The sequence below is a fragment of the Anolis sagrei genome, chromosome Y (assembly GCF_037176765.1).
Source record: "Anolis sagrei isolate rAnoSag1 chromosome Y, rAnoSag1.mat, whole genome shotgun sequence".
In the NCBI taxonomy this organism is placed as follows: domain Eukaryota; kingdom Metazoa; phylum Chordata; class Lepidosauria; order Squamata; family Dactyloidae; genus Anolis; species Anolis sagrei.
In genome coordinates this window covers 70,297,710-70,324,084 of record NC_090035.1, presented here as the reverse complement: position 1 = coordinate 70,324,084, position 26,375 = coordinate 70,297,710, and the positions used below count along the sequence as shown (strand labels likewise).

At 45.6% G+C, this 26,375-nt stretch overlaps 1 protein-coding gene across 2 annotated transcripts; it reads left to right on the top strand.

Moving 5' to 3' along the window:
* Positions 1-7,147: 7,147 nt before the first annotated feature.
* On the top strand, positions 7,148-18,302 carry LOC137095181 (protein YIF1B-like). 2 transcript variants are annotated; one of them, XM_067461545.1, is made up of 8 exons: positions 7,148-7,261; positions 9,186-9,415; positions 11,394-11,498; positions 13,050-13,128; positions 13,293-13,350; positions 15,238-15,393; positions 15,544-15,637; positions 17,549-18,302. In XM_067461545.1, the coding sequence occupies exons 1-8, from the start codon at positions 7,201-7,203 to the stop codon at positions 17,702-17,704; spliced, it is 939 nt and encodes a 312-aa protein (XP_067317646.1). In that variant the 5' UTR covers positions 7,148-7,200; the 3' UTR covers positions 17,705-18,302. The 2 variants fall into 2 exon arrangements, with proteins under 2 accessions (XP_067317646.1, XP_067317647.1); XM_067461546.1 differs by having other exon boundaries at positions 7,149-7,252.
* Positions 18,303-26,375: the final 8,073 nt, after the last annotated feature.

Here is a 26,375-nt window from a genome sequence, read left to right as displayed (position 1 = left end):
TTAAGATGTGACTGTTGTAGCCAAGCACAACTTCCCACTGGAGTGTTGTTTTTAAAAAACATCTTCTGACTTGGGAACAATGTTGGGCAATCGAGAATGGGGCTCACACATGGCTGATCTGAGATAATGGGGTAGTTTAGGGCATTTTCAGGGCTGGAGTGCCATCCAAATAACACCAGGATCTGTGCTGTAAAGCTTTTCCTACCTTCTTTGTCATCTTTTCCTTGAACTGCACATCAAGTAGGATGGGATGTCACAAATGCCCTTGGCACAGAGAAGTGCCTTGTGCTTGTCCTCTTTGCTGGTTCAAGGCGCAAGAGAGTTGCCCCATCTTTCCTGGTAAGAAACAGTTTCTGGGTAAACAACGGGATCTGGGGAAGAGGTGACTCACTTGTTCATCAAAGCTGCTCTTTGGAAAGGCTAGTGAGGCTGAGGCAGGGCAAAGGCTGCAAAACTGGGTTGCTCTGGAAGAGAAGTTGGAGAGGGGTGTTTGGGTTGCAACTGTCCTTGTATCATCCAAGGAAGAAATCATCCAGAAATAGCAGACAGACAGGAATGAGGGAGAAGAGGGAATGGGGAAAAACAGACTATTGTAAGCACTGAGTCACCAGGTGCATGGACTCGGCAACATTTAGTGATTTGAGTGTATTTACACAGATATACTAATTTACCTCAAGCAGTATGGTTCCTTTCATGCCCTGCCATGCAACTGTCAGGCTGGTAATATACTTCCTCCAGAATTTGATCAGGATCTGTGGCAGATTAGCTCTTGTAGAGCTGACTTTGAGGGAATACTCAAACAACACGGAAATTCCTGACATGAATCAATCAGGGCCAGCTAACATCTCCCAACGAGGAGCCCCCGGTGGGGCAATGGGTTAAACCCTTGTGCCAGCAGGACTGAAGATCCGACAGGTCAGAGGTTCAAATCCAGGGAGAGTGTGGATGAGCTCCCTCTGTCAGCTCAGCTCCCTATGCAAGGACACAAGAGAAACCTCCAGCAAAGGTGGTAAAACATCAAAGCATCTGGGTGTCCCCTGGGCAATGTCCTTGCAGACGGCCAATTCTTTGGCACTAGAAGCAACTTGCTGTTTCTCAAATCACTCCTGATATAAAAAAAAAACACCCTCCCAACAAAGGATTCCCCCAGGCAGGAAGCAGCCAGGCTTTGAAGCTGCAAGGCCATTAAATGCTAATCAAGGTGGCCAATTGCAAAATTCACACTTACCACAAGCAGACAATAATAATAATAATAATAATAATAATAATAACTTTATTTATATACCGCTCTATCTCCCGAGGGGACTCAGAGCGGTTCCCAGGTAACATCACAAAACATACAAAGTAAAAACCAACATAACCATAAAATTAACAAAACAAAATATAAGCATAAAAATTGCTGCCATAACACACATATATTAAAAGTAATCCTGCCTGTTTAAGGCAATTAAAAAATTAAAAGGCCAGGCCAAGATTTGTGCAAACCCAAAAATTCTAGGGGGCCCAGGAATTAAGTGAAATGCTATGGCAGCCAGCAATAATATTAGGTATGGGTCTGTGGCTGTTCATCCCAGGGCTGATTAGAGGAAAGAATCTGGGTAATTGGTAGGAAGAATAAGGCCATATTCAATCGTGTAGGGCTGAGTTAGAACTGGTAATTTTCAAAGGCTTGTTGAAACCACCAGGTCTTCAAGCTCTTACAAAAGGAGGGGAGTGATGGGGCCTGTCTTATTTCCCTTGGAAGGGTGTTCGCTTGCCTAGTTTCCAACAGACCTCACAACCTTTGAGGATGCTTGCCATAGATGCAGGCAAAACATGCATGAAAAGTCAGAAGAGAATGCTTCACAGCAACCCAGTGATTCTGGCCATGAAAACCTTCAACAACATATTGACTTTACAGTACTTGCCAAAGAGCGCTGTTTAGTGCTGAACACACAATAACCCCTGCTAGATCAGACTGAAGACACAGGGCCTTTCCAGACAGACCCTATATCCCAGAATCCGATCCCAGATTTTCTGCATTAAACTGGTTTATATGAGTCCCCACTGCCGGATAATCTGGGATATACAGAAAACCTGGGATCAGATCCTGGGATATAGGGCCTGTCTGGAAGGGCCCCTTGTACACTACCATATAAAGTCCATATTATCTGCTTTGAACTGGATTATATGGCAGTATAGAATCATATAATACAGTTGAAAGCAGATAATGTGGATTGTCTGCTCTGATAATCTACACTACCATATAATCAAGTAATCTGGATGTTATATGGCAGTCTTGAAGGAGCCTGAGGCCTCATCAACACTGCCATTTAAAATCCAGATTATTTGCTTTCAATTGTATTATATGGCAACGTAGACATATAATCCAGTTCAAATCTTTGATGGCCGAAAGCGAGGAGGAGCTGAGGAGCCTTCTAATCAAGGTGAAAGAAGAAAGCGCAAAAGCTGGGTTGCAGCTAAACATAAAAAAAACCAAGATTATGGCAACAAGAATGATTGACAACCGGGAAATAGAGGGAGAAAACGTGGAGGCCATGTTGTTGTTGTTGTTCATTCGTTCAGTCGTCTCCGACTCTTCGTGACCTCATGGACCAGCCCACGCCAGAGCTCCCTGTCGGCCGTTACCACCCCCAGCTCCCTCAAGGTCAGTCCAGTCACTTCAAGGATGCCATCCATCCATCTTGCCCTTGGTCGGCCCCTCTTCCTTTTGCCTTCCACTTTCCCCAGCATAATTGTCTTCTCTAGGCTTTCCTGTCTCCTCATGATGTGACCAAAGTACTTCAACTTTGTCTCTAGTATCTTTCCCTCCAGTGAGCAGTCAGGCTTTATTTCCTGGAGGATGGACTGGTTGGATCTTCTCGCAGTCCAAGGCACTCTCAGCACTTTCCTCCAACACCACAGCTCAAAAGCATCGATCTTCCTTCGCTCAGCCTTCCCTAAGGTCCAGCTCTCACATCCGTAGGTGACTACAGGGAATACCATGGCTTTGACTAGGCGGATCTTTGTTGCCAGTCTGATGTCTCTACTCTTCACTATTTTATCGAGACTGGACATTGCTCTCCTCCCAAGAAGTAAGCGTCTTCTGATTTCCTGGCCACAGTCTGCATCTGCAGTAATCTTTGCACCTAGAAATACAAAGTCTGTCACGGCCTCCACGGTTTCTCCCTCTATTTTCCAGTTGTCAATCATTCTTGTTGCCATAATCTTGGTTTTTTTGACGTTTAGCTGCAACCCGGCTTTTGCGCTTTCTTCTTTCACCTTGATTAGAAGGCTCCTCAGCTCCTCCTCGCTTTCGGCCATCAGAGTGGTGTCATCTGCATATCTGAGGTTGTTAATGTTTCTTCCAGCAATTTTCACCCCAGCTTTGCATTCATCCAGCCCCGCACATCGCATGATGTGTTCTGCATACAAGTTAAAAAGGTTGGGTGAGAGGATGCAGCCTTGCCGTACGCCTTTCCCAATCTTGAACCAGTCTGTTGTTCCGTGGTCAGTTCTGACTGTTGCTACTTGGTCCTTGTACAGATTCCTCAGGAGAGAGACAAGGTGGCTTGGTATGCCCATCCCACCAAGAACTTGCCACAATTTATTATGATCCACACAGTCAAAGGCTTTAGAATAGTCAATGAAGCAGAAGTAGATGTTTTTCTGAAACTCCCTGCCTTTCTCCATTATCCAGCGGATATTGGCAATCTGGTCTCTCGTTCCTCTGCCTTTTCTAAACCCAGCTTGAGCATCTGGCAACTCTCGCTCCATGTATTGCTGGAGTCTTCCTTGCAGGATCTTGAGCATTACCTTACTGGCATGAGAAATAAGGGCCACTGTACGGAAGTTTGAGCAGTCTTTCGCATTTCCCTTTTTTGGTATGGGGATATAAGTTGATTTTTTCCAGTCTGATGGCCATTCTTGTGTTTTCCATATTTGCTGGCAAATGGCATGCATCACCTTGACAGCATCATCTTTTAAGATTTTAAACAGTTCAGCTGGGATCCCGTCGTCTCCTGCTGCCTTGTTGTTAGCAATGCTTCTTAAGGCCCATTCAACCTCACTCCTCAGGATGTCTGGTTCTAATTCATTCACCACACCGTCAAAGCTATCCTCGATATTGTTATCCTTCCTATACAGATCTTCTGTATAGTCTCGCCACCTTCTCTTGATCTCTTCAGCTTCTGTTAGGTCCCTGCCATCTTTGTTTCTTATCATACCAATTTTTGCCTGAAATTTACCTCCAATGTTTCTAATTTTCTGGAAGAGGTCTCTTGTCCTTCCTATTCTGTTGTCTTCTTCCACTTCCATGCATTGCTTGTTTAAAAATAGTTCCTTATCTCTTCTGGCTAACCTCTGGAATTGCGCATTTAACTGGGCATATCTCCCCTTATTATCACTGTTTCCTTTTGCTTTCCTCCTTTCTTGGGCTACTTCCAGTGTCTCAGCAGACAACCATTTTGCCTTCTTGGTTTTCTTTTTCTTTGGAACGTACTTTGTTGCCGCCTCCTGAACAATGTCGCGGACTTCTGTCCATAGTTCTTCTGGGACTCTGTTTACTAAATCTAGTCCTTCAAATCTGTTCTTCACTTCCACTGTATATTCGCTAGGAATGTTAGTGAGATCATATCTAACTGGTCTGTGTATTTTCCCTGATCTCTTTAGTTTTATTCTAAATTGGGCAATAAGAAGTTCGTGATCTGAGCTACAGTCAGCCCCAGGTCTTGTTTTCACCGACTGGATGGATGTCCGCCACCTTTGGCTGCAAAGGATGTAGTCAATCTGATTTCGGTGTTGACCATCTGGTGAGGTCCATGTATAAAGCCGTCTTTTAGGTTGTTGGAAGAGAGTATTCGTTATACACAGCGAGTTTTCCTGGCAGAATTCTATCAGCCTGCGTCCCGCTTCATTTTGTTCTCCCAGACCATGCTTGCCTGTGATCCCAGTTGTCATTTGACTTCCCACCTTGGCATTCCAGTCTCCTGTAATGAAAATAATGTCTCTTTTTGGTGTATTATCCAGTAGGTCCTGCAGATCCTCATAGAACTGATCTACTTCTGCTTCTTCAGCAGCTGTGGTTGGGGCGTATATTTGGATCACTGTGATGTTGAAAGGCTTTCCTTGCACTCGAATTGAGATCATTCTGTCATTTTTTGGGTTGTATCCAAGCACCGCTTTAGCGAATTTCTTATTAATTATGAAGGCTACTCCATTTCTTCGATGTTCCTCTTGTCCGCAGTAGTAGATCTGGTGGTCATCTGATGTGAAGTGGCCCATTCCAGTCCATTTCAGTTCGCTGACCCCCAGAATGTCTATCTTTAGTCTTGACATCTCACCAATAACAACATCCAATTTGCCCTGGCTCATAGATCTTACATTCCAGGTTCCTATGGTGTGTTGATCTTTAGAGCATCGGATTCGTCGTTCGCCTCCAGTACCGTCGGCCGCTAGCCTTCCTTTCGGCTTTGAGCTAGCTGCGTCATCACATCTGGGGCTAGTTGAACTTATCCTCTGCTCCTCCCCAGTAGCATTTTGGCCATCTTCCGACCTGGGAATCCCATCTTCCAATGGCATACCGACATATCTCTGGTTGTACTGGTCCATTTAGTTTTCTTGGCAAGGATACTGGAGTGGTTTGCCATTGCCTTCCCCAGGGATCACGCTTGGTCTGACCTCTCTGCCACGACCGTCCCGTCTTGGGTGGCCCTTCACGGTTTCGCTCATGACATCATTGAGGTGCTCAAGCTCCAGCGCCCCGACAAGGCGGTGATCCTTTGCTGGAGGGTTTGTATTTCCAAGTGCAAAGATGACTGCAGATGCAGACTGCGGCCAGGAAATCAGGAGACACTTATTTCTTGAGAGGAGAGCAATTACCAATCTCGATAAAATAGTGAAGAGTAGAGACATCACACTGGCAATGAAGATCCGCATAGTAAAAGCAATGGTATTCCCCGTAGTCACCTATGGATGTGAGAGCTGGACCATAGGCTGAGCGAAGGAAGATAGATGCTTTTGAATTGTGGTGCTGGAGGAAAGTTCTGAGAGTCCCCTAGACCACAAGAAGATCCAACCAGTTCATACTTCAGAAAATAAAGCCCGACCACTCATTGGAGGGAAGGATATTAGAGGCAAAGATGAAGTACTTTGGCCACATCATGAGAAGAAAGGAAAGCTTAGAGAAGACAATGATGCTGGGGAAAGTGGAAGGCAAAAGGAAGAGGGGCCAAACAAGGGCAAGATGGATGGATGGCATCCTTGAAGTGACTGGCTTGACTCTGAAGGAGCTGGGGGAGGTGACGGCCGACAGGGAGCTCTGGCGTAGGCTGGTCCACGAGGTCACGAAGAGCCGGAAACGACTGAACGAATGAATAACAACAAAGTGGTGGAACAATAATATCAAGAGAAAGTGGGGAAAAAGAGAAAAATATTGAGAAGAAAAAAAGAAAAAAAGTCCAAACAACCAAAACATACTAGCAACAATAAAAAAAAATACAAATTGGTGACTGAACAAATGAACAACATCTCCTTTGAACTGGATTATATGAGAGCCCTTCCAGACAGACCCTTTATCCCAGGATCTGATCCCAGATTTTCTATTTTAAACTGGATTAAGTGAGTCTGCGCTGTCAAATAATCTGGAATAAACAGAATATGTTGAATCTAATCCTGGGATAAAAGGCCTATCTAGAAGGGTCCTCATATAATCCGGTTCAAAGCAGAAAATGGATTATCTGCTTTGATAATCTGGATTAGAAGGGGCCTGAGGCTTGCCCCAAGTCTACAGCAGGCATGGGCAAACTTGGGCCTTCCAGTTGTTTTGGACTTCAACTAATGGGCTATTAGGAATTGTGGGAGTTGAAGTCCAAAACACCTGGAGGTCCTCCAGCAGTTTAGAACTCCAACTCCCAGCATTCCTGGCCATTGGAAGTGGTGGCAGGGGCTTCTGGGAGCTGAAGTCCAAAACACCAGGGGAACCAATCAGCGGCCTTCCTCAGGACGCCATTTTCAAATTCTGAATGTAGCGCCAACGCGACGCTCTGTGGCGAACCAGGCCGAAATGGCATTCGAGGTCACGTGACCCATTGTCTCCTGGGCGACGCCTCGAGGACGTCGGCGACGTGGCTCGTGATTGGCTAGCGAAGTGAAGGAAGGCGCTGATTGGTCGCGGAGGAAAGCCGGGGCCTTGTGTCTTAGCAGAGCTCGATTTCCGCCGCCATGAATGTGGCGGGCGGCCCAGGCCTGGCCGGGGGAGGAATGGGGCGCATGCGTGAGTCTGGTAAAGAGGGGCTTAGTAGTAGTGTGTGGGTGTGTAGGACAGAGGTGGGCAAACTTGGGTCCTCCAGGTGTTTTGGACTCCAACTCCCATCATTCCTAACAGCCTCAGGCCCCTTCCTTTTCCCTTTTCCGCTTAAGCGGCTGAGGGGGAAAAGGAAAGGGCCTGAGGCTGTTAGGAATGATGGGAGTTGGAGTCCAAAACACCTGGAGGACCCAAGTTGGCCCATACCTGCTCTAGGTGTATCTACACAGTAGAATTAATGTAGTTTTGACATCACTTGAGCTGCCAATATAGGCTATCGCAGGCATGGACAAACTTGGGCCCTCCGGATGTTTTGGACTTCAACTCCCACCATTCCTAACAGCCGGAATTGTATATGGCAGTCTAGAAGGAGCCAGAGGTCCCATCAACACTGCCATGTAATATCCAGATTATCTGCTTTCAACTGTATTAAATGGCAGTATAGACATAGACCTACTTAGGCGATCCTTCGTAGTCCAAGGATGATGCTCCTCCAAGTGTACTGTCTTGGCGGTGGGTTCGTAGGTGACTATGGAGCCCTATTCTTGATCTGCATCTTCTCCCGCAGTGAGGGCATCGGTTTCCAGGTGGAAGGCGGTCCCAGTCAGGGTTGGCTTGATGCACCTTCTCTCTTTTGCCCTCCATTCAAATTCTACAGCACTGCTGGTCATACCTGACCTCCAGTTGGAGCGCTCAAGGGCCAGGGCTTCCTAGTTCTCAGTTTCTATGCCAGAGTTTTTAAGGTTGGCTTTGAGCCCGTCTTTAAATCTTTTTTCTTGCCCACCAACATTCTGTTTTCCATTCTTAAGTTCGGAGTAGAGCAACTACTTTGGGAGACGGTTGTCGGGCATCTGGACAACGTGGCCGTCCAGTGGAGTTGATGGCTGAGGACCATCGCTTCAATGCTGGTGGTATTTGCTTCTTCCGGTACGCTGACATTTTTCTGCTTGTCTTCCCAAGAGATTTGCAGGATTTTCTGGAGGCAGTGGTGATGGTATCGTTCCAGGAGTCGCATGTGACGTCTGTAGTTAGTACACATCTCGCAGGCGTATAGCAGGGTTGGGAGGACAATAGCTTTATAAACAAGCACCTTGGTATCCCTACGGATGTCCCGGTCCTCAAACACTCTCTGCTTCATTCAGGAAAATGCTGCACTCGCAGAGCTCAGGCGGTGTTGTATTTTGGTGTCGATGTTGACTTTTTCCATGTGACATCTGTAGATAGTTCACATCTCGCAGCCGTATAGCAGGGTTGGGAGGACAGTAGCTTTATAAACAAGCACCTTGGTCTCCCTACGGATGTCCTGGTCCCCAAATATTCTCTACTTCATTTGGAAAAATGCTGCACTTGCAGAGCTCAGGCGATGTTGCATTTCGGTGTCAATGTTGAGTTTGGTGGAGAGGTGGCTGCCAAGGGAGCAGAAATGTTCAACATTTCTGAAATGTTACACCATTAAGCTGTATTTCTGGCATTGGAGAGGGATTGGCTGGTGACTGCTGGAAGAGCACTTTGGTTTTCTCAATGTTCAATGACAGGCCGAGCTTCTCGTATGCTTCAGGATCGGATCCCAGGTTTTCTGCTTTAAACTGGATTATGTGAATGCTCTGCCAGATAATCTGTGATAAACAGAAAACCTGGGATTGGATCTTGGGATAAAGGCCTGTCTGGAAGGACCCTCATATAATCCAGTTCAAAGCAGATAATTCAATTATCTGCTTTGATAATCTGGATTAAAAGGCAATGTAGAAGGGGTCTAAAGTCTACCACAGGCATAGGCAAATTTTGGTCGATAAGACCCGGTAGGCTGTTAGAAATGGTGGGAGTTGAAGTCCAAAACACCTGGAGTGCCCAAGTTTGCCCATGCCTTTCTCGACCTTGACTGACCTGTCCTTTCTTTCCACAGCCACCAAGCGCCGCCTCCCCGCCGCCTCAGACCCACACCGGCTTTTTGAGGACACCAGTGCCTCCCCTTCCACCGGGACTCTTCCTCCAGGAAGCAGCAATAGCGCTGGCAGCGCCTCATCTTCTTCCTTGGCACCACAGGGACCCTTCTTGGCAGACCCAGTCTCCACTTTTGCTGCAGCCTATGGGAGCAGCCTCGCTTCGCAGGGCAAGGAGCTGGTGGACCGCAACGTGAGTCCCTGAAGGCCTCAGTCATGCTCTCCAGGGATCAGTGAGTGCTTCCAGACCATTTTGGACTTCCAATCCCAGAATTCCTCAACATTGGACAAGCTGGCTAAGGCTTCTGGGAGTTGAAGTCCACAAAGGTCAGGAGTCATCGATGTGCCATGGAGACCAGTACAGGTAGTCCCCAAGTTCGGAACAGGGCGGGTTTTATAAGTTTTTCTTAAGTTGAATTTTTATGCAAGTCATAACAGGTACATTTTAAAAATATAACTAGCCCAGGCCTGGACCAGCTTCACTTAAGTGGCAGAGGGGGGAAAGGAAGGGGCCTGAGGCTGTTAGGAATGGTGGGAGTCCAAAACACCTGGAGGGCTGAAGTTGGCCCCATGCCTGCTGTAGCCTAATATTTCGCTTTGTATAGCATTAGGAAGTTTTTAACATCCCTGTGGCATTTGTTTTGCTGTCTGTTCCCCTCTTCAGGAGATTCCGCCTCACTTTCTTACCTGTGAGAATTGGAACAAGCCCAAATGTGACTTGTTCTGGAAACAAGGATTGGTTTATTTATTTCGTATCAAAAGCATTGCATAAAATAGTATAAAACTGATAAAAATAGAAGGAGCGCAGATATCTTTTGACCAAAAACGGGCAACAGCAATGACATTGTCTGTAGCCTCCAACAATTCTTCCTCTGTACATGAGGCAGGGCATAGTGGGCAAGCATACAGATGCAGAGTAATAAATTATTATTATTATTATTATTATTATTATTATTATTATTATTTATACCCCACCACCATCTTCCCAATGGGAACTTGGGGCGGCTTACATGAAGCCAAGCCCAACAACGCAATACAATAAATGAAATCAAAAACATAAACAACATAATAAATTACATAAAACATAAACTATAAGAATACAGCAAACAATATAAAAATTACAAGGTGTGGGATTATTTTAGGTAGTACCATTTTGCCTGGTTGTCTTTTGATCTGCCCACTCCACTTCTGATTCTGTTCAGGAACTTCCAAGTTGCCCATTCCTGGTTTGCCCCTGGAGGAAGACCCTCGTGGGGTGGCATCCAGTTGGGATTTCCTGGTTTAGCTGCCCAGAGGGATACCCTTGCTGTTGCTGGGGGGACGCCAAGAGGAGTGGTAGTTCTCATAATGCTTTCCCTTGATTTGAGTCTACCTTAAAAAAAAACAAAAAACAAGGATTGGAGAGAAAGCTTCCGTGGAGACCCCCTTTCCCCAGGAGTGAATTTCCCTTCTGAGGGATAGATTTCTCTCACTTCCTGTTGTCTCACTCCTGTGCTTAACTAGGTGTCATTTGTAAGTCGGATGTTTGTAACTCCTGTAAAATAATATATGACACAATTTCAGGGATATCCTAGTTTTATCAGGACATGGTAACACATTTGTTCCTGTTGGGTGCGATCGTTTCGTCTTTTTCTTTCTTCAAAAAATTGCCAGATGCTGGCAGCTATAATGGTTCAGAGACTTTCACCCCTTTGGGTGGCATAGCTCTAGAGCAGGGGTCCACAAACTTTTTAAACAGAGGGCCAGGTCACAGTCCTTCAAACTGTTGGAGGGCTTGATTATAATTTGAAAAAACATGAATGAATTCCTATGCACACTGCACATAACTTATTTGTAGTGCAAAGACACTTTAAAACAATACAATCATTAAAATGAACAACAATTTTAACAAATCTAAACTTACTAGCATTTAAATGGGAAGTGTGGGCCTGCTTTTGGCTGAGGAGAAAGGATTGTTGTTGTTGTGTGCTTTCAAGTTTCAGACTTAGGCTGACCCTGAGCAAGGGCCGGGTAAATGACCTTGAAGGGCCGTATCTAGCCCCCAGGCCTTAGTTTAAGGACCTCTGCTCTAGAGCATGTGCAAAGTGCACCACTGGGCTAAGGAACAGTCTTTCTCTCCCTCTGTGACAAAGCTGGTCATATCTCCTCTCCTTGTCACTGCTTTCTCCCAGATTGATCGCTTCATCCCCGTGACCAAACTGAAGTACTACTTTGCTGTGGACACTGTCTATGTGGGCAAGAAACTGGGACTGCTTCTCTTTCCGTTCCTGCACCAGGTGAGCTGAGCCATGAACAGCAGGAAGGGGCATTTTGTAGTGCAAGTGACTATCTTCACTGCTTAAGGCTTGGCTGCATTCACCTCTCCATGTGCCGATCTCTCCCTTCTTCCCCCTTGATCCCAAAGTCTCACCCATCTGCTCTCTAGGAGATACGATGATACTTGTCATGTGGAACATATTTTTATTATTATTGCTACACTATGTAACACGATTTTTGTTCCTGGGTTCTAAATGTCATTTCTTAATTGGTTTTATCATAAAAACATGGGAAAATTTTATTAAACTGCAAAAACTTTGTTTTTGTGGGATATCCTGCAGCACACTTTGCTATAGTTTTTCAATGACTATCCCATAAGAATCTCAACCAATTCAACATAGCTTGTGGCAGTTTCTGGAGTATAACCACTACTTTCAAAGTACCGTATATGCTCGAGTATAAGCCGACCTGAATATAAGCTGAGGCACCGAATTTTACCACAAAAAAAGGGAAAACATATTGACTCGAGTATAAGCTGAAGGTGGAAAATGCAGCAGCTATTGGTAAATCTATATAAATAAAAATGTAATGTTTGTTTGTGGGATTAACAAAACTCAAAAAACCACTGGGCGAAGTGACACCAAATTTAGACAGAATACACCTATCAGGCCAACAAGTGACCGTCACTCATAAAAACACTGAAAAACATAGCAGAAGAGAATTAAAAAGCCAAAAAATAAAAAATACATTACAAAACATGTGCAAAACCACATAAATATACAGGCAAACATACATATATACACATATATACAAATATATATACACACACAGATACACACATATATTCACACAAAACACATATACACAGACTGGGCCATAGCAACACATGGCAGGGGACAGCTAGTTCCAAAATAAAAAGAGATTCCAATACAATGGCATTAATTGAGGCATCAGTAGGTTGAATGATTTTGAATATTTACATAAAGGTGCAATTTAAGATAAGACTGTCCAACACAGTTAAAACCATTATACCAAACTTCCTCAGTGTAAATATGCTTGCGTATCCTTCCAATAATAAAGAGAGTAAAATAATAAATGTAATAATAATAGTCATAGTAAGAGTAAAATAATGGAAATGTAATAATGATAGAGTAAAATAATAAATGCAATAATAATAATAAGAGTTAAATAATAAATAATCTTGACTCGAGTATAAGCCAAATGGGACTTTTTCAGCCTGAAAAAAGGGCTGAAAAACTAGGCTTATACTCGAGTATATACAGTAAGTACCGCACAATTAAACAGGAAATAACACTTTCAAACCAGGAACAGAAATCTCTTCAAATGTTGTTACATAGTGTTATTATTATTTACCCAGTGTGAGGCAGATAAAGCACAGTTAAAACAGCCAGATGAAATACAATACCACTACAACACATATATTAAAATACGTAGTGGTAACAACACTGCTGCCCATGGCCTGCCTGTTGGGACCTTGCTGCCAGGTGGCCTCGTGCTCTTTAGAAGTTGGCACATAGGGCAGTGCAGACATATCTGGCTCTTTTTGGCAGGACTGGCAGGTTCAGTACCAGCAGGACACCCCTGTGGCCCCACGCTTTGACATCAATGCCCCGGACCTCTACATTCCAGGTACGACACATTATTTTGGGGTAAAAGGCAAATGTATCTGGATTTTCAGTCTTTTGCCTACGTGCTACCCCATTTCAAAAGAGGCTTGGCTTGGTCATTATGACTAAATTTTGGAAATTTAACTTGTAGACTCTGATGTGGCTAATGCTTTTTCTTTTCTACAGTCATGGCGTTCATCACCTACATTCTGGTGGCAGGCCTGGCACTGGGAACACAGAATAGGTGAGAACTGCCTGGATTATCTTATCTTTGTTGTTTCCTCTTCAGTGATAAAGGGTGACTTGGCAGGTGTATAACATTACCAACAACTGCAAGATTTTTGTTTTATTTTGCCGCAGGCCAAAAAGTGAAAAGATTAGCTTATTTTCCTCTTGTTATTTTTGTGTGAAATGCAAATGCCATAACTGTGAAAACCTATCAAGAATGTGCACAATATCACCATAGGGAGATGGAAGTCTTTGAATTTTTTTTCATTCTTTCATGTGGAAGTTAAATAAAGGGAAACGCTTGGGCTTATCACATGAGTGGGAAACAGTTTGGAAAGTGTTTCATTTGCCAAAACAAGTAACCTATTAATGACTTTCTTTTGTAAAATAAATGTATTCTAATGAACTCCCACTGGGGAAACATGATAGCCATGTATAAATATGTGAGAGGAAGTCACAGGGATGAGGGAACAAGCTTGTTTTCTGCTTCCCTGGAGACTAGAACGCGGAACAATGGCTTCAAACTACAAGAAAGGAGATTCCACCTGAACATGAGGAAGAACTTCTTGACTGTGAGAGCCATTCAGCAGTGGAACTCTCTGCTCCGGAGTGTGGTGGAGGCTCCTTCTTTGGAGGCTTTTAAACAGAGGCTGGATGGCCATCTGTCAGGGGTGCTTTGAATGCAATATTCTTGCTTCTTGGCAAGGGGTTGGACTGGATGGCCCTTGAGGTCTCTTCCAACTCTATGATTCTATTATTCTATAAACAACAGAGGAGAAACAATGTCATGTAATGGCATGCTGTTATCTTGCTGTAATTGCGATTTACTAAGATCCTCAGTTTGAAACAGACTCCTGAATGCTTAAGTGGGAAAGATGCAGGGATTGCTTTGAGTGGAGAAGATGCAGCTCTTCAAACTGCTACTAATGATTAATTTTGTTGTGTCAGGAGTGACTTGAGAAACTGCAAGTCACTTCTGGTGTGAGAGAATTGGCCGTCTGCAAGGACGTTGCCCAGGGGGTGCCTGGCTATTTTTTTGATGTTTTATCATCCTTGTGGGAGCCTTCTCTCATGTCCCCGCATGAGGAGCTGGAGCTGCTAGAGGGAGCTTATCCATGCTCTCCCCGGATTTGAACCTGTGACCTGTCAGTCTTTAGTCCTGCTGGCACAGGGGTTTAACCCACTACGCCACTGAGGGCTCCTTACTAATGATCAAAAGTTTGGAGTTCATTCCCAAGCCTTTTGAGACCTGGGTTATTATGTTGGTACTTGTTTGTTTGCTGTTGTATGTTGGAATCCACCCTGAGTCACCCTGGGGAGATAGGGTGGAATACAAATAAAGATTATTATTATTATTATTATTATTATTATTATTATTATTATTATTTGAAGCACAACAAGATGAGTCCACAGCAGACACTCTGCTGGCTGTTGTATTGGATCACACGTCGGGCACTTCCCAAGTGTCTAGGACTGTGTGATATATCGGTGAATAAAGCATGCAGATCCCAGTAAGGTGGCATTTTGCAGCTGGCAGATAGCAATCTTGTCAGCACAGATTGTGTTTAAGTGAAGGCCAAGGTCTTTAGGCACTGCACCCAGTGTGCCAATCACCACTGAGACCACCTTGACTGGCTTGTGCCAGAGTCTTTGCAGTTCGATCTTTAAATCCTCATATTGTGTCAGCTTTTCCAGTTGTTTCTCTTCAATCCTGCTGTCGTCTGGGATTGCAACATTGACAATCCATACTTTGTTTTTTAACACGATCGTGAGGTCAGGAGTATTGTGCTCCAAAACTCTGTCTGAACACTGGGTGGCTTTTGAGGTGGCTTGTGCTGCCTCCCTGGAGGACCTCTCTCTCCTTCGTTCTCCTTCTCACCACTTCTATCATATAACCTTACAGATTCTCTCCTGACCTGCTGGGCTTGCAGGCAAGCTCGGCCCTGGCTTGGCTCATTGTTGAGGTGCTGGCCATCCTCCTCAGTCTCTACCTCGTGACAGTCAACACAGATTTGTCCACAATCGACTTGGTTGCCTTCTCGGGGTACAAGTATGTCGGGTAAGTACCTTACTTAAGTCAGAAGGAAAGACAGCAAGTGCCACTTGCAAAAACACAGGGAGCTATATAGTTTATCTGCAGCATGCTAGGCTGCAGCGGAGTTGGGCCCATACCTTCCATTGACCCTGTTGCCTCCTCTTCATATCCCAGGATGATTGTGGGCCTTTTGGCTGGACTGCTTTTTGGGAAGATGGGTTACTACCTGCTGCTGAGCTGGTGCTGCATCACGATTGTTGTCTTTATGGTAAGAAAAGGAAGGCTTGTCTTTTATCTACTGAATACTAGGCTGGTGCATAATTTTGGATTTGATTGGAACTAGTATCTGGTTTGTGGAATTTTGGCATACGAAATTGAGTTCCGGGGTATGCAGAAAAGTGGGGGGGGGGGGGGGGGTGGAGTTCGAATCTGAATCACTTACCCATTTTTGGATGTCTCCCAAGGTCAGTTTAATTTTACTATAACCATTAAGTAACTTTGGTAAAGCTGCTTTTAAAATCTTATTCCTTTGACCCTATCTTTTTTGGCACTGCCCTAAGGGAGGCTAATCACAGCCATCTTAACTGTAGTTTGGGAAGGCCAGGTCACCAATGGTTAAGCCCTGCCTTAAACTACATTTCCCAGTATGCCTTGGAAGGAGAATGCACCAATCAGGAGAGGAGAGAGAAAATTATCACTCCCCCTAATCAGTTCGTTTTTCCGAAAACTTAAAAAAATCCCTTAAACCAGTAGATGTATTAATATTTCTGAAAGTTGGGTGGATCCCAGTGGTGCAGTGGGTTAAACCCCTGTGCCAGCAGGACTGAAAACCGACAGGTCACAGGTTTGAATCCAGGGAGAGCGCGAATGAGCTCCCTCTGTCAGCTCCAGCTCCTCCCACAAGGATGGTAAAAACATCAAAACCTCTCGGCGTCCCCTGAGCAACGTCCTTGCAGACGGCCAATTCTCTCACACCAGTTTCTCAAGTCGCTTCTGACACAACCAAAAAAAAATCCCTGTTATCTTGTGTCATTGCATAGAAAATTCAATGAGATCATTCTTGGTGGGTTTTTTAAAATGTTTTTTTAAAAATTAGAAATTTGCCAAAAATCCATGGATAAGTCAAATGTTATGGAATTTGGTGGGCTAACAGTGGTAAATGTATTCTACCACTGTAGCAAAATTTATCAAAATAGCTCAAAAAATGAGGGAGAGAGAAGCCCTTGAATTTTTCCCACTGCCAGTGATGATGTCCGTATTGCGCAATCGCGACTGCCATTAACAGAGTACTTAAGATTCTTAAATTTCATTAGAGTTTTGAAACTTTTGCCCCAAAAATTCAGAATGAACTTGAAAAACGAGGCACCAGCGTCCCCTACCTTTGAACACAGTTTAGAACCATTTTTTAAAATTGACTGCACATGCCTACTGAATACCCATCACGAGTCGGATTTTGACAACTTGGAATGGGTGTGAGTTTGGGCTCTGCCGTAGTTTCAATGAGTTAGCAGCTTCTTGACACAGAAGCTCCCCAAAGTGGGTTGCATCCCAGTACCTATTCCATTCTTGTCCCTTGCTTGCTTGTTTGTTTGTTTGTTTAAAACATTTATATTTCGCCCTTCTCACCCCAAAGGGGACACAGGGCAGAGCACAGCATATAAACAGCAAACATTCAATGCCGGGACACAAATTCACATACACATACATAAACATTAAAAAAAACATTTATCAAAATATTAAAATACACCATTTAAAACCATCCTAGTCATCCACGTCAAATATAATTGTTCTGGTCATCTTTTCTATTGCCGCTTTATTGCCCTGTCCCGAAAGCTTGGTCCCACAGCCAAGTGTTTACCATCCTTCTAAAGGACAGCAGGGAGGGGGCGGACCTGATCTCACCAGGAAGGGAGTTCCATAGCCGGGGAGCAATCACTGAGAAGGCCCTGTCTCTCGTCCCCACCAATTGCGCCTGTGACAATGGCGGGACGGAAAGTAGGGTCTCCCCGGAGGATCTTAATCTCCGCAATGGTACATAGGGCTTTATAGGTCAAAGCCAGCACTTTGAATTGTGCCCGGTAGCAAACTGGCAGCCAGTGGAGCTGGCATAACATGGGAGTTAGTGCATTAATTCCTTTCCTTTTCCTGGCACTTCCTTTCTTCCTCCCCTGCCCTCCAGATCCGGACCCTGCGCCTGAAGATCTTGTCCGAGGCGGCTGCAGAAGGGGTCTTAGTGCGGGGCGCCAAAAACCAGCTGCGCATGTACCTGACCATGGCGGTGGCTGGCCTGCAGCCGCTCCTCATGTACTGGCTGACCTTCCACCTTGTTCACTGACGGCTCCCAGGCTACAGCCAGCCAAGTCTTCCTCTGCAAGTAGCCAGCTGGGTGGCCCACTCACTGGTCGCTGTACAAACACACTGGGAATAGAGACAGCCGTGAAGTACTGCGGCTCGCGGGAAGACTGCAAGTGATCTGTGTGTGTGTGTTGATATGTGATGGAGGCTGAGGGATAGCAGGAATGTGAGCCTGGAGATGAGAGAGTGAGTGTGTGTATAGGGAAGCATACACACCCCACGTGTCCCTCCCAACTGCCTTTGTTTTGGAAGAGGAGTTAGGTTCCTGCACAGCCTTTTTTTGGCTCTGACTGAATTACCACCTTTCTGTTGCCCCACTTGCCTCTGCATGCATGCCATGACCCTGTGCTTGCTTTTTGGGTACACCTCTGGTTTAGGTCAAAAGAGTCTGCCTGGCAGCTGTTTGGACAGCTCTTGAATCTGTCTGTGAGTAAGTCAGTATTATTATTATAATTATTATTATCACACTGGGAAGACTTTGGAAGCAGATAGAAAAGTCTGAAAAGGGTGCTTGTTTCTCTGTTTACGGTTAAAGCCTGCGCTGTACCCACAACAAGCAAAATAAAAAGTGAAAACTCTGCTGCGAGGTGTTCTCTTGCCAGGCTGAAGTAAACTACAAGCAGGAGATAGAAACCCCTTGTACACACCCCACTTGGGGCTTGCTCTTTCTGGAGTAAGGCTGCTGCCTGAAATAGCTCATCTTCAGAGCTGCTTACCACTCATTTTCCAGCTTTCTACAGTTACTGATTGTCCATGTAAAGTCGTGGTTCTCAACCTTTTTTTTTTTCAACGAGGGACCACTTTGACCAGGGACCACTCTCCAGCATTAGCACCAAAAGGGTTTTGAATCAGATTTTGATCAACTTTAGATTCGGTTTGGTTATTTGGGATGCTGATTCAGAATACTGTATATACTCAAGTATAAGCCAACCCGAATATAAGCCAAGGGACCGAATTTTACCACTAAAAAACTAGGAAAACCAATTGACTCGAGTATAAGCCGAGGGTGGGAAATGCAGCAGCTCCTGGTAAATTTTGAAATAAAAATAGATACCAATAAAATTACATTATTGATGCAGGCCAAAATCCCCTGGCTTTTTTTTCTACCACATCACATTGTTGATTCATGTTTAACTTGTTGTCCACAAGGACTCCAAGATCTTTTTCACGCGTACTGCTCTCAAGCCACGCATCCCTCATTCTGTATCTTTGCATTTCATTTTTTCTGCCAAAGTGGAGTATCTTGCGTTTGTCACTGTTGAACTTCATTTTGTTAGTTTTGGTCCATCTCTCTAATCTGTCAAGATCGTTTTGAATCCTGCTCCTGTCCTCTGGAGTATTGGCTGTCCCTCCCAATTTGGTGTCATGAGGAAAGGGCAGGGAGGGGACTTGGGGAGAAGCCGCTCGCTCCCTCCCGGCCCACCCACCCTATTCTGGCCCACCATGCAGCCCCCAAGTTAGAAAGTTTGCCCATGCCTGATTATTTAGTTCTTGTGGACTACAGACCCAGGGTTAGGAACCACCGATGTAAAGCCAAGGACGGACCTTTAAAGAGCATCAGATTAGTTTTATTTTAGTCACAAAGCAGACCAACATTATCGTCTCTAAACCTCACTACTTGTTGCAGGAGCAGGCTGGAGAAGAGATTCCCCCTGAGATGGGGCTCCTTGGTGTCTTTCATGTGATGCTTTGGCATGATCCATAATTCCTCTTAGAAGTTGCTAAATAGAGCAGAATTTGTGGGAGGAAGCATGCTCAGGTGCACACATTCACACTTTGCCGGCTTGAAAGCAGCACCTCTTTTGGAGGCCCAGCTTCACAAATTGCTGTATGTTTCACTGCAATGTTGATGCAGGCCTTTTATTACCAGTTACAGCATGGCAAAGTCCAGTAAAGCAGAAGGGTGTGCTTGGCCAACATCGGGCAACTCAGCCTTATTTCCCTTGCTGCCGCAAGAGTAAAATAGAATGGGATGGCGGTGAAGTGGGAGATATGCAAGTCAATGTTTCTTCTTCTTCTCCTTGGCTACCTTGTGCTTCTTGTCCTTTTTGAGCTTCTTCTGTTTTTTCTTCTGGTCAGTACCAAGGTCCTGTGGAGGCAAAGAGCACACACACCTATGTTACCCATCAGTTCCCAAGGATGCAAGAGTTTGCCCGCTTCCTCTGTCCCAGTTTGGAGACTTTTTTGGAAGTAGAATGGTTACTCTGTGCTCTATTCTTCAGAGAGGAGGGATGGGCCCCAACAGAGCATTATACATGAGTCAGAAAAAGGGGTGTGGTTCCTTCCTTGAAAAGACTTGCCAAGAGGACCCAACTGGTGGTATTGGGCATTAACCATGTCTCTTCCCCATTCCATTCATATGTCAAGCAAGAGGCTTTCATGGGTTGTTGTTTTCAGGCTGTATTGCCATATTCCAGAAGCATTCGCTTCTGGAACATCGCTGTGTTCCAGCATGGCTAGGGGAACTTCAGACAAGAAACAATCAGGGGAGCTAATCACCTCTCAACAAAGGATTACCCCAGGCAGTAAGAAGCCAGGGGAATTCCAGACAAGAAACAATCAGGGGCAGCTAATCACCTCTCAACAAAGGATTACCCCAGGCAGTAAGAAGCCAGGGAAACTCCAGACAAGAAACAATCGGGGACAGCTGATCACCTCTCAACAAAGGATGTCCCAAGCAGTAAGAAGCCAGAGGAACTCCAGACAAGAAACAATCAGGGACAGCTAATCACCTCTCAACAAAGGATTACCCCAGGCAGTAAGAAGCCAGGGAAACTCCAGACAAGAAACAATCGGGGACAGCTAATCACCTCTCAACAAAGGATTACCCCAGGCAGTAAGAAGCCAGAGGAATTCCAGACAAGAAACAATCGGGGACAGCTAATCACCTCTCAACAAAGGATTACCCCAGGCAGTAAGAAGCCAGGGGAACTCCAGACAAGAAACAATCAGGGACAGCTAATCACCCCTCAACAAAGGATTACCCCTGGCAGTAAGAAGCCAGGGGAACTCCAGACAAGAAACAATCAGGGACAGCTAATCACCTCTCAACAAAGGATTACCCCAGGCAGTAAGAAGCCAGGGGAACTCTAGACAAGGAACAATCAGGGACAGCTAATCACCTCTCAACAAAGGATTACCCCAGGCAGTAAGAAGCCAGGGGAACTCTAGACAAGGAACAATCAGGGACAGCTAATCACCTCTCAACAAAGGATTACCCCAGGCAGTAAGAAGCCAGGGGAACTCTAGACAAGGAACAATCAGGGACAGCTAATCACCTCTCAACAAAGGATTACCCCTGGCAGTAAGAAGCCAGGGGAACTCCAGACAAGAAACAATCAGGGGCAGCTAATCACCTCTCAACAAAGGATTATCCCAGGCAGTAAGAAGCCAGGGGAACTCCAGACAAGAAACAATCAGGGACAGCTAATCACCTCCCAACAAAAGATTCCCCCGGGATTGAGAGGTGATTAGCTGTCAAATGGCTTTATTTTCCTTCAGTTTCAAGGTGAAACTGCTAGGCCATTAAATGCTAATCAAGGTGGGCAATTGAAACATTCACGCCTACCTCCAACAGACAAAGAGTTCTTTCTCCCACCCTGGACGTCCCACAGATATATAAACCCCATGTCCTATTTATGCAGGCCAAAATCCCATTGATTGTTTAAGGTGCTGCGTCACATTGTTGGCTCAGGTTTAACTTGTTGTCCACAAGGACTCCCAAGATCTTGTATGTGACCTGGGACTGCCTCTAGTCAAGTTCTCCACTCCCTGAACTCCACAGCAAATGGCTTTATTTTCCTTCAGTGGGCTGAAAACTTCAAAGAGTGGTGCTTTACCAGGATCCAGTGGGCCCAAGATGGGGGTCAAGTGCTGCATGCCCATCCCCAGAGCTCAGCCAGGCCCTGAGGCCTCTTACCTTGTTGCCCCGTTCACTGTCACTGGAGGAGGAGCTGCTGCTCGAAGAGGAGGAAGAGGAGTGTGCACTGGTTCCATCCTACATATGGAGAAAAATAAGTTACATCCTACTGGTCTGCTGGGGTGGGGTCCTGGTTTGGTGTGGATTCTGGGGCTGGGCCACTTTGTCATCCATTGCCAAGGCCGCTGAGCTTTTAGACAAGCAAACGGGAACACTATTTTGGTCAGCTCAAAGCCAGCAATGCTCCCCTTTCTCCTCCAAATGGCTCTTACCTTATGGCTCTGTCCTGGGCCTTTGGGATCTGTAGGATGGTGTGGCAGTGGGACCGGGGTGTCGGCCTTGTGCTCCCCGACCTTCACTTCCTGGTGGGCAGGAGCAGGATGCGGTGCCGCAGGCTCTGGTCCCAGTGCTGCAAAATGATCCCCCACCACAGACACACAAGTAGAGAGAATACAGGGGAGTTCCAGACAAGAATAAATCAGGGCCAGCTAACACCTCCCAACAAAGGATCCCTCGGGCAGCAGTTAGTCAGCTTTTGGCATTACAAGGCCATTTAATGTATTGTCAAAGGATTTCATGGCTGGAATCACTGGGTTGTTGTGAGTTTTCCGGGCTATATGGCCATGTTCCAGAAGCATTCCCTCCTGACATTTCACGTGCATCTATAGCAGGCATCCTCCGAGGTTGTGAGGTCTGTTGGAAACTAGAATAGGGTTTACATATCGGTGGAATGTCCAGGGTGGGAGATAGAACTCTTGTCTGTTTGAGGTAGGTGTGAATGTAGCAATTGTCCACCTTGATTAGCACTTAATGGCCTAGCAGTTTTCAAGGCCTGGCTTCTTACTGCCTTGGGAAATCCTTTGTTGGGAGGTGATTAGGAACATCAAGGAACATGAAAGGCACTGCAGACTCATTCAACCTGAGAAGTCAGCCATAGCAGAGCACTTGATGAACCAACCTGGACACAGCATATTATCTGAGAATACAGGAATGCTGGACCATGTCAGACTAGAATCGATAGAGTTGGAAGAGACCTCATGGGCCATCCAGTCCAACCCCCTGCCAAGAAGCAGGAATATTGTATTCAAAGCACCCCTGACAGATGGCCATCCAGCCTCTGTTTAAAAGCTTCCAAAGAAGGAGCCTCCACCACACTCCGGGGCAGAGAGTTCCACTGCTGAACGGCTCTCACAGTCAGGAAGTTCTTCCTCATGTTCAGATGGAATCTCCTTTCTTGTAGTTTGAGGCCATTGTTCTGCATCCTAGTTTTCAGGGAAGCAGAGAACAAGCTTGCTCCCTTCTCTTTGTGACTTCCTCTCACATATTTATACATGGTTATAATATCTCCTCTCAGCCTTCTCTTCTTCAGGCTAAACATGCCCAGCTCTTTAAGCCGCTCTTCATAGAAGCCATTGAAATCCACAAGCATGTGGACAATTTCAACAGAAAGAAGGAAACCATGAAAATAAACAAAATCTGGCTACCAGCATGAAAAAAGAAATCTAAAATCAGAACACTCAAAAACAGGGGAATTCCAGACAAGACACAATCAGGGCCAGCTAATCACCTCCCAACAAAAGATTCCCCCCAGGAAGTAAGCCACACCTTGAAACTGCTAGGCCATTAAATGCTAATTAAGGTGGCCAACTGCAAAATTCACACCTCCCTCAAACAGACAAGAGTTCTTTCTCCCACCCTGGATATTCCACAGATATATAAACCACTCTTGCTTAGTTTCCAACAGGCCTCACAACCTCTGGGATGTCTGCCATTGATGTGGGCGAAACGTCAGGAGAGAATGCTTATGGAACATGGCCAGACAGCCTGGAGAACTCACAGCAACTAAGTAGAGATAACTTACTTAAGCATGAAAATATGCAAGACCAGGACGGGTCCAACTGATAAACATAGACTCATTTCACCCCTCACTTCTGGAGTTTGCAGATAGGTTGGAAATTTCCAAACCCTGCCACCTTGAAAAGGATGGGAAGCAGATAGTAACTAACACTAAGCTCCTTAGGAAGTCAGAAATTGTCTTCTGCCAAGATGGCTTGTTGCCATTTCTGGAATCTCCAGAAAGAAGATTCCATCTGAATATCAGGAAGAACTTCCTGACTATGAGAGCTGTTCAGCAGTGGAACTCTCTGCCCTGGAGTGTGGTGGAGGCTTTTAAACAGAGGCTGGATGGCCATCTGTCGGGGGTGGTTTGAATGCGATTTTCCTGCTTCTTGACAGGGGCTTGGATGATTCTATCTCTCTTCAAGCCATTTCCGACTGATGAGTACCCTCTCAGGGAGTTTTCTTGGCCAGATTTGTCCAGAGGTGGTCTGCCTGCCTTGTCCCTCCTCTGAGGCTGAGAGAATGTGACTCACCCAAAGTCATCCAATGGGTCTTCACAACCATGGAGGGGATTCAAACTCTAGTCTTGCTAAGCCACCGCCCTATGGGGGTTCTGGCCCAAGAGGAATGGGGGAACTTTAACTCTTCAGCCAGAAAAAAGACCCAGGGGCCCTTCTTGCCCATGTTTGCTCACCTGCAGCCAGGTCGAAGTCTCCCATGGTGACGCCCAAATGCCTCTTACTGCAGCAAACTGGGCGGAGGAGGTCTATCCGGAGGAAGTTGGCCTTCCCTCCGAGGCGGAGCTCCTCTGAGCCTGGGAAGAAGAGCTGCTCGACAGTGACACCTACTTGCTTTGTGGAATCTCCTCTTTGGAGCCGGGACTGAATGGCCATCTGTCGGGATGGCTTGGATTGTGTCTTCCTTTCTGGCAGAATGGGGTTGGACTCCTTGGGGGAGCCTTTTCTCCAGGATTCTGTGGCTAACCTCAGTCTCAGTCCCTGCAGGGTTGGCACAAGCCTTTCTGCAGCATTTGGCCAAGGAAGCAGCCATGGCTGAATTGGGGACTTTTCCCCATTGGACCCAATCTGATCTAACCTTTTTGCATCTCCAGATTTAATCTCACACGTGCTCTAAAGCACTTTCCAAGGCAGAGTTTTGGATGCTGCACACTGTAGGGCAGGTATAGACAAACTTTGGCCCTCCAGGTGTTTTGGACTTAGAAGCATAGACTCATAGAGTTGGAAGAGACCTCATGGGCCTTCCAGTCCAACCCCCTGCCAAGAAGCAGGAATATTGCATTCAAAGCACCCCTGACAGATGGCCATCCAGCCTCTGTTTAAAATCCTCCAAAGAAGGAGCCTCCACCACACTCCAGGGCAGAGAGTTCCACTGCTGAACGGCTCTCACAGTCAGGAAGTTCTTCCTCATGTTGATGGAATCTCCTTTCTTGTAGTTTGAAGCCATTGTTTCATGTCCTAGTATCCAGGGAAGCAGAAAACAAGCTTGCTCCCTCCTCCCTGTGGCTTCCTCTCACATATTTATACATGGCTATCATATCTCCTCTCAGCCTTCTCTTCTTCAGGCTAAACATGCCCAGCTCTTTAAGCCGCTCTTCATAGAGCTGGTTCTCCAGACCCTTGATCATTTTAGTCACCCTCCTCTGGACGCATTCCAGTTTGTCAATATCTTCAATTGTGGTGCCCAGAATTGGACACAATATTCCTTCAACTCCCATAATTCCTAATAGCCTTGAGCCCTTTTCTTTCCCCCATCAGCCACTTAAGCAGCTGGGTGAGGGGAGGAGGAAATGGTCTGAAAAAGTCCAAAGCACCTGGAAGGTTAAAAGTTTGCCCATGCCTGCTGTGTAGGCCTTTTGATTATAATGGCCTGACAGTGCCTGGAGCAAACTTTTGTAGAGAGGTGATTAGATGTTCTTGTTTGTTTCCTCTTTGTTGTTGTGCTGTTGTAATTTTAGAGTTTTTTAATACTGGTAGCCAGATTTTGTTCATTTTCATGGTTTCCTCCTTTCTCTTGAAATTGTCCACATGCTTGGGTATTTCAATGGCTTCTCTGTTTAGTCTGACATGGTGGTTGTGAGAGTGGTCCAGCATTTCTGTGTTCTCAAATAAAATGCTGTGTCCAGGTTGGTTCATCAGGTGCTCTGCTATGGCTGACGTAGTCTGCAAAAGTTTGCTCCAGGCACTGTCAGGCCATCAAATGCTAATCAAGGTGGTCAGTTGAAACATTCACACCTAGCTCCAGCAGACAGGAGTCCTTTGTCCCACCCTGGTCATTCCACAGATATATAAACCCTTTTTCCTAGTTCCAACAGACCTCACTACCTCTGAGGATGCTTGCCATAGATGCAGGCGAAACGTTAGGAGAGAATGCCTCTAGAAGGTCTGGTGGGCATTGACCTTGAGTTTTTGGAGATGTAGTTCACCTACATCCAGAGAACACCGTGGACTCAAGCAGTGATGGATCTGGATCAAACTTGGCACAAATACTCAATATGCCCAAATGTGAACACTGGTAGAGTTTGGGGAAAATAGACCTTGCCATTTGGGAGTTGTAGTTGTTGGGATTTATAGTTCACCAACAATGAAATAGCATTCTGAATCCCACCAACGATAGAATTGGACCAAACTTTCCACACAGAACCCACATGACTAACAGAAAATACGTTTTCTGATGGTCTTTGGTGACCCCTCTGACATCCCCTCGCGACCCCCACAGGGGTCCCAACCCCCATGTTGAGAAACACTGGTTTAACCCATTGTGCCACAGGGGGCTCTTGTCACAATCCATATCCCAATATCACAGTATAAAGTTCACGTTGTTTCTGAGTAATGGTGTCCCTGCCCCAGGGTTGTTGGGGGCACAGAGTGTGACC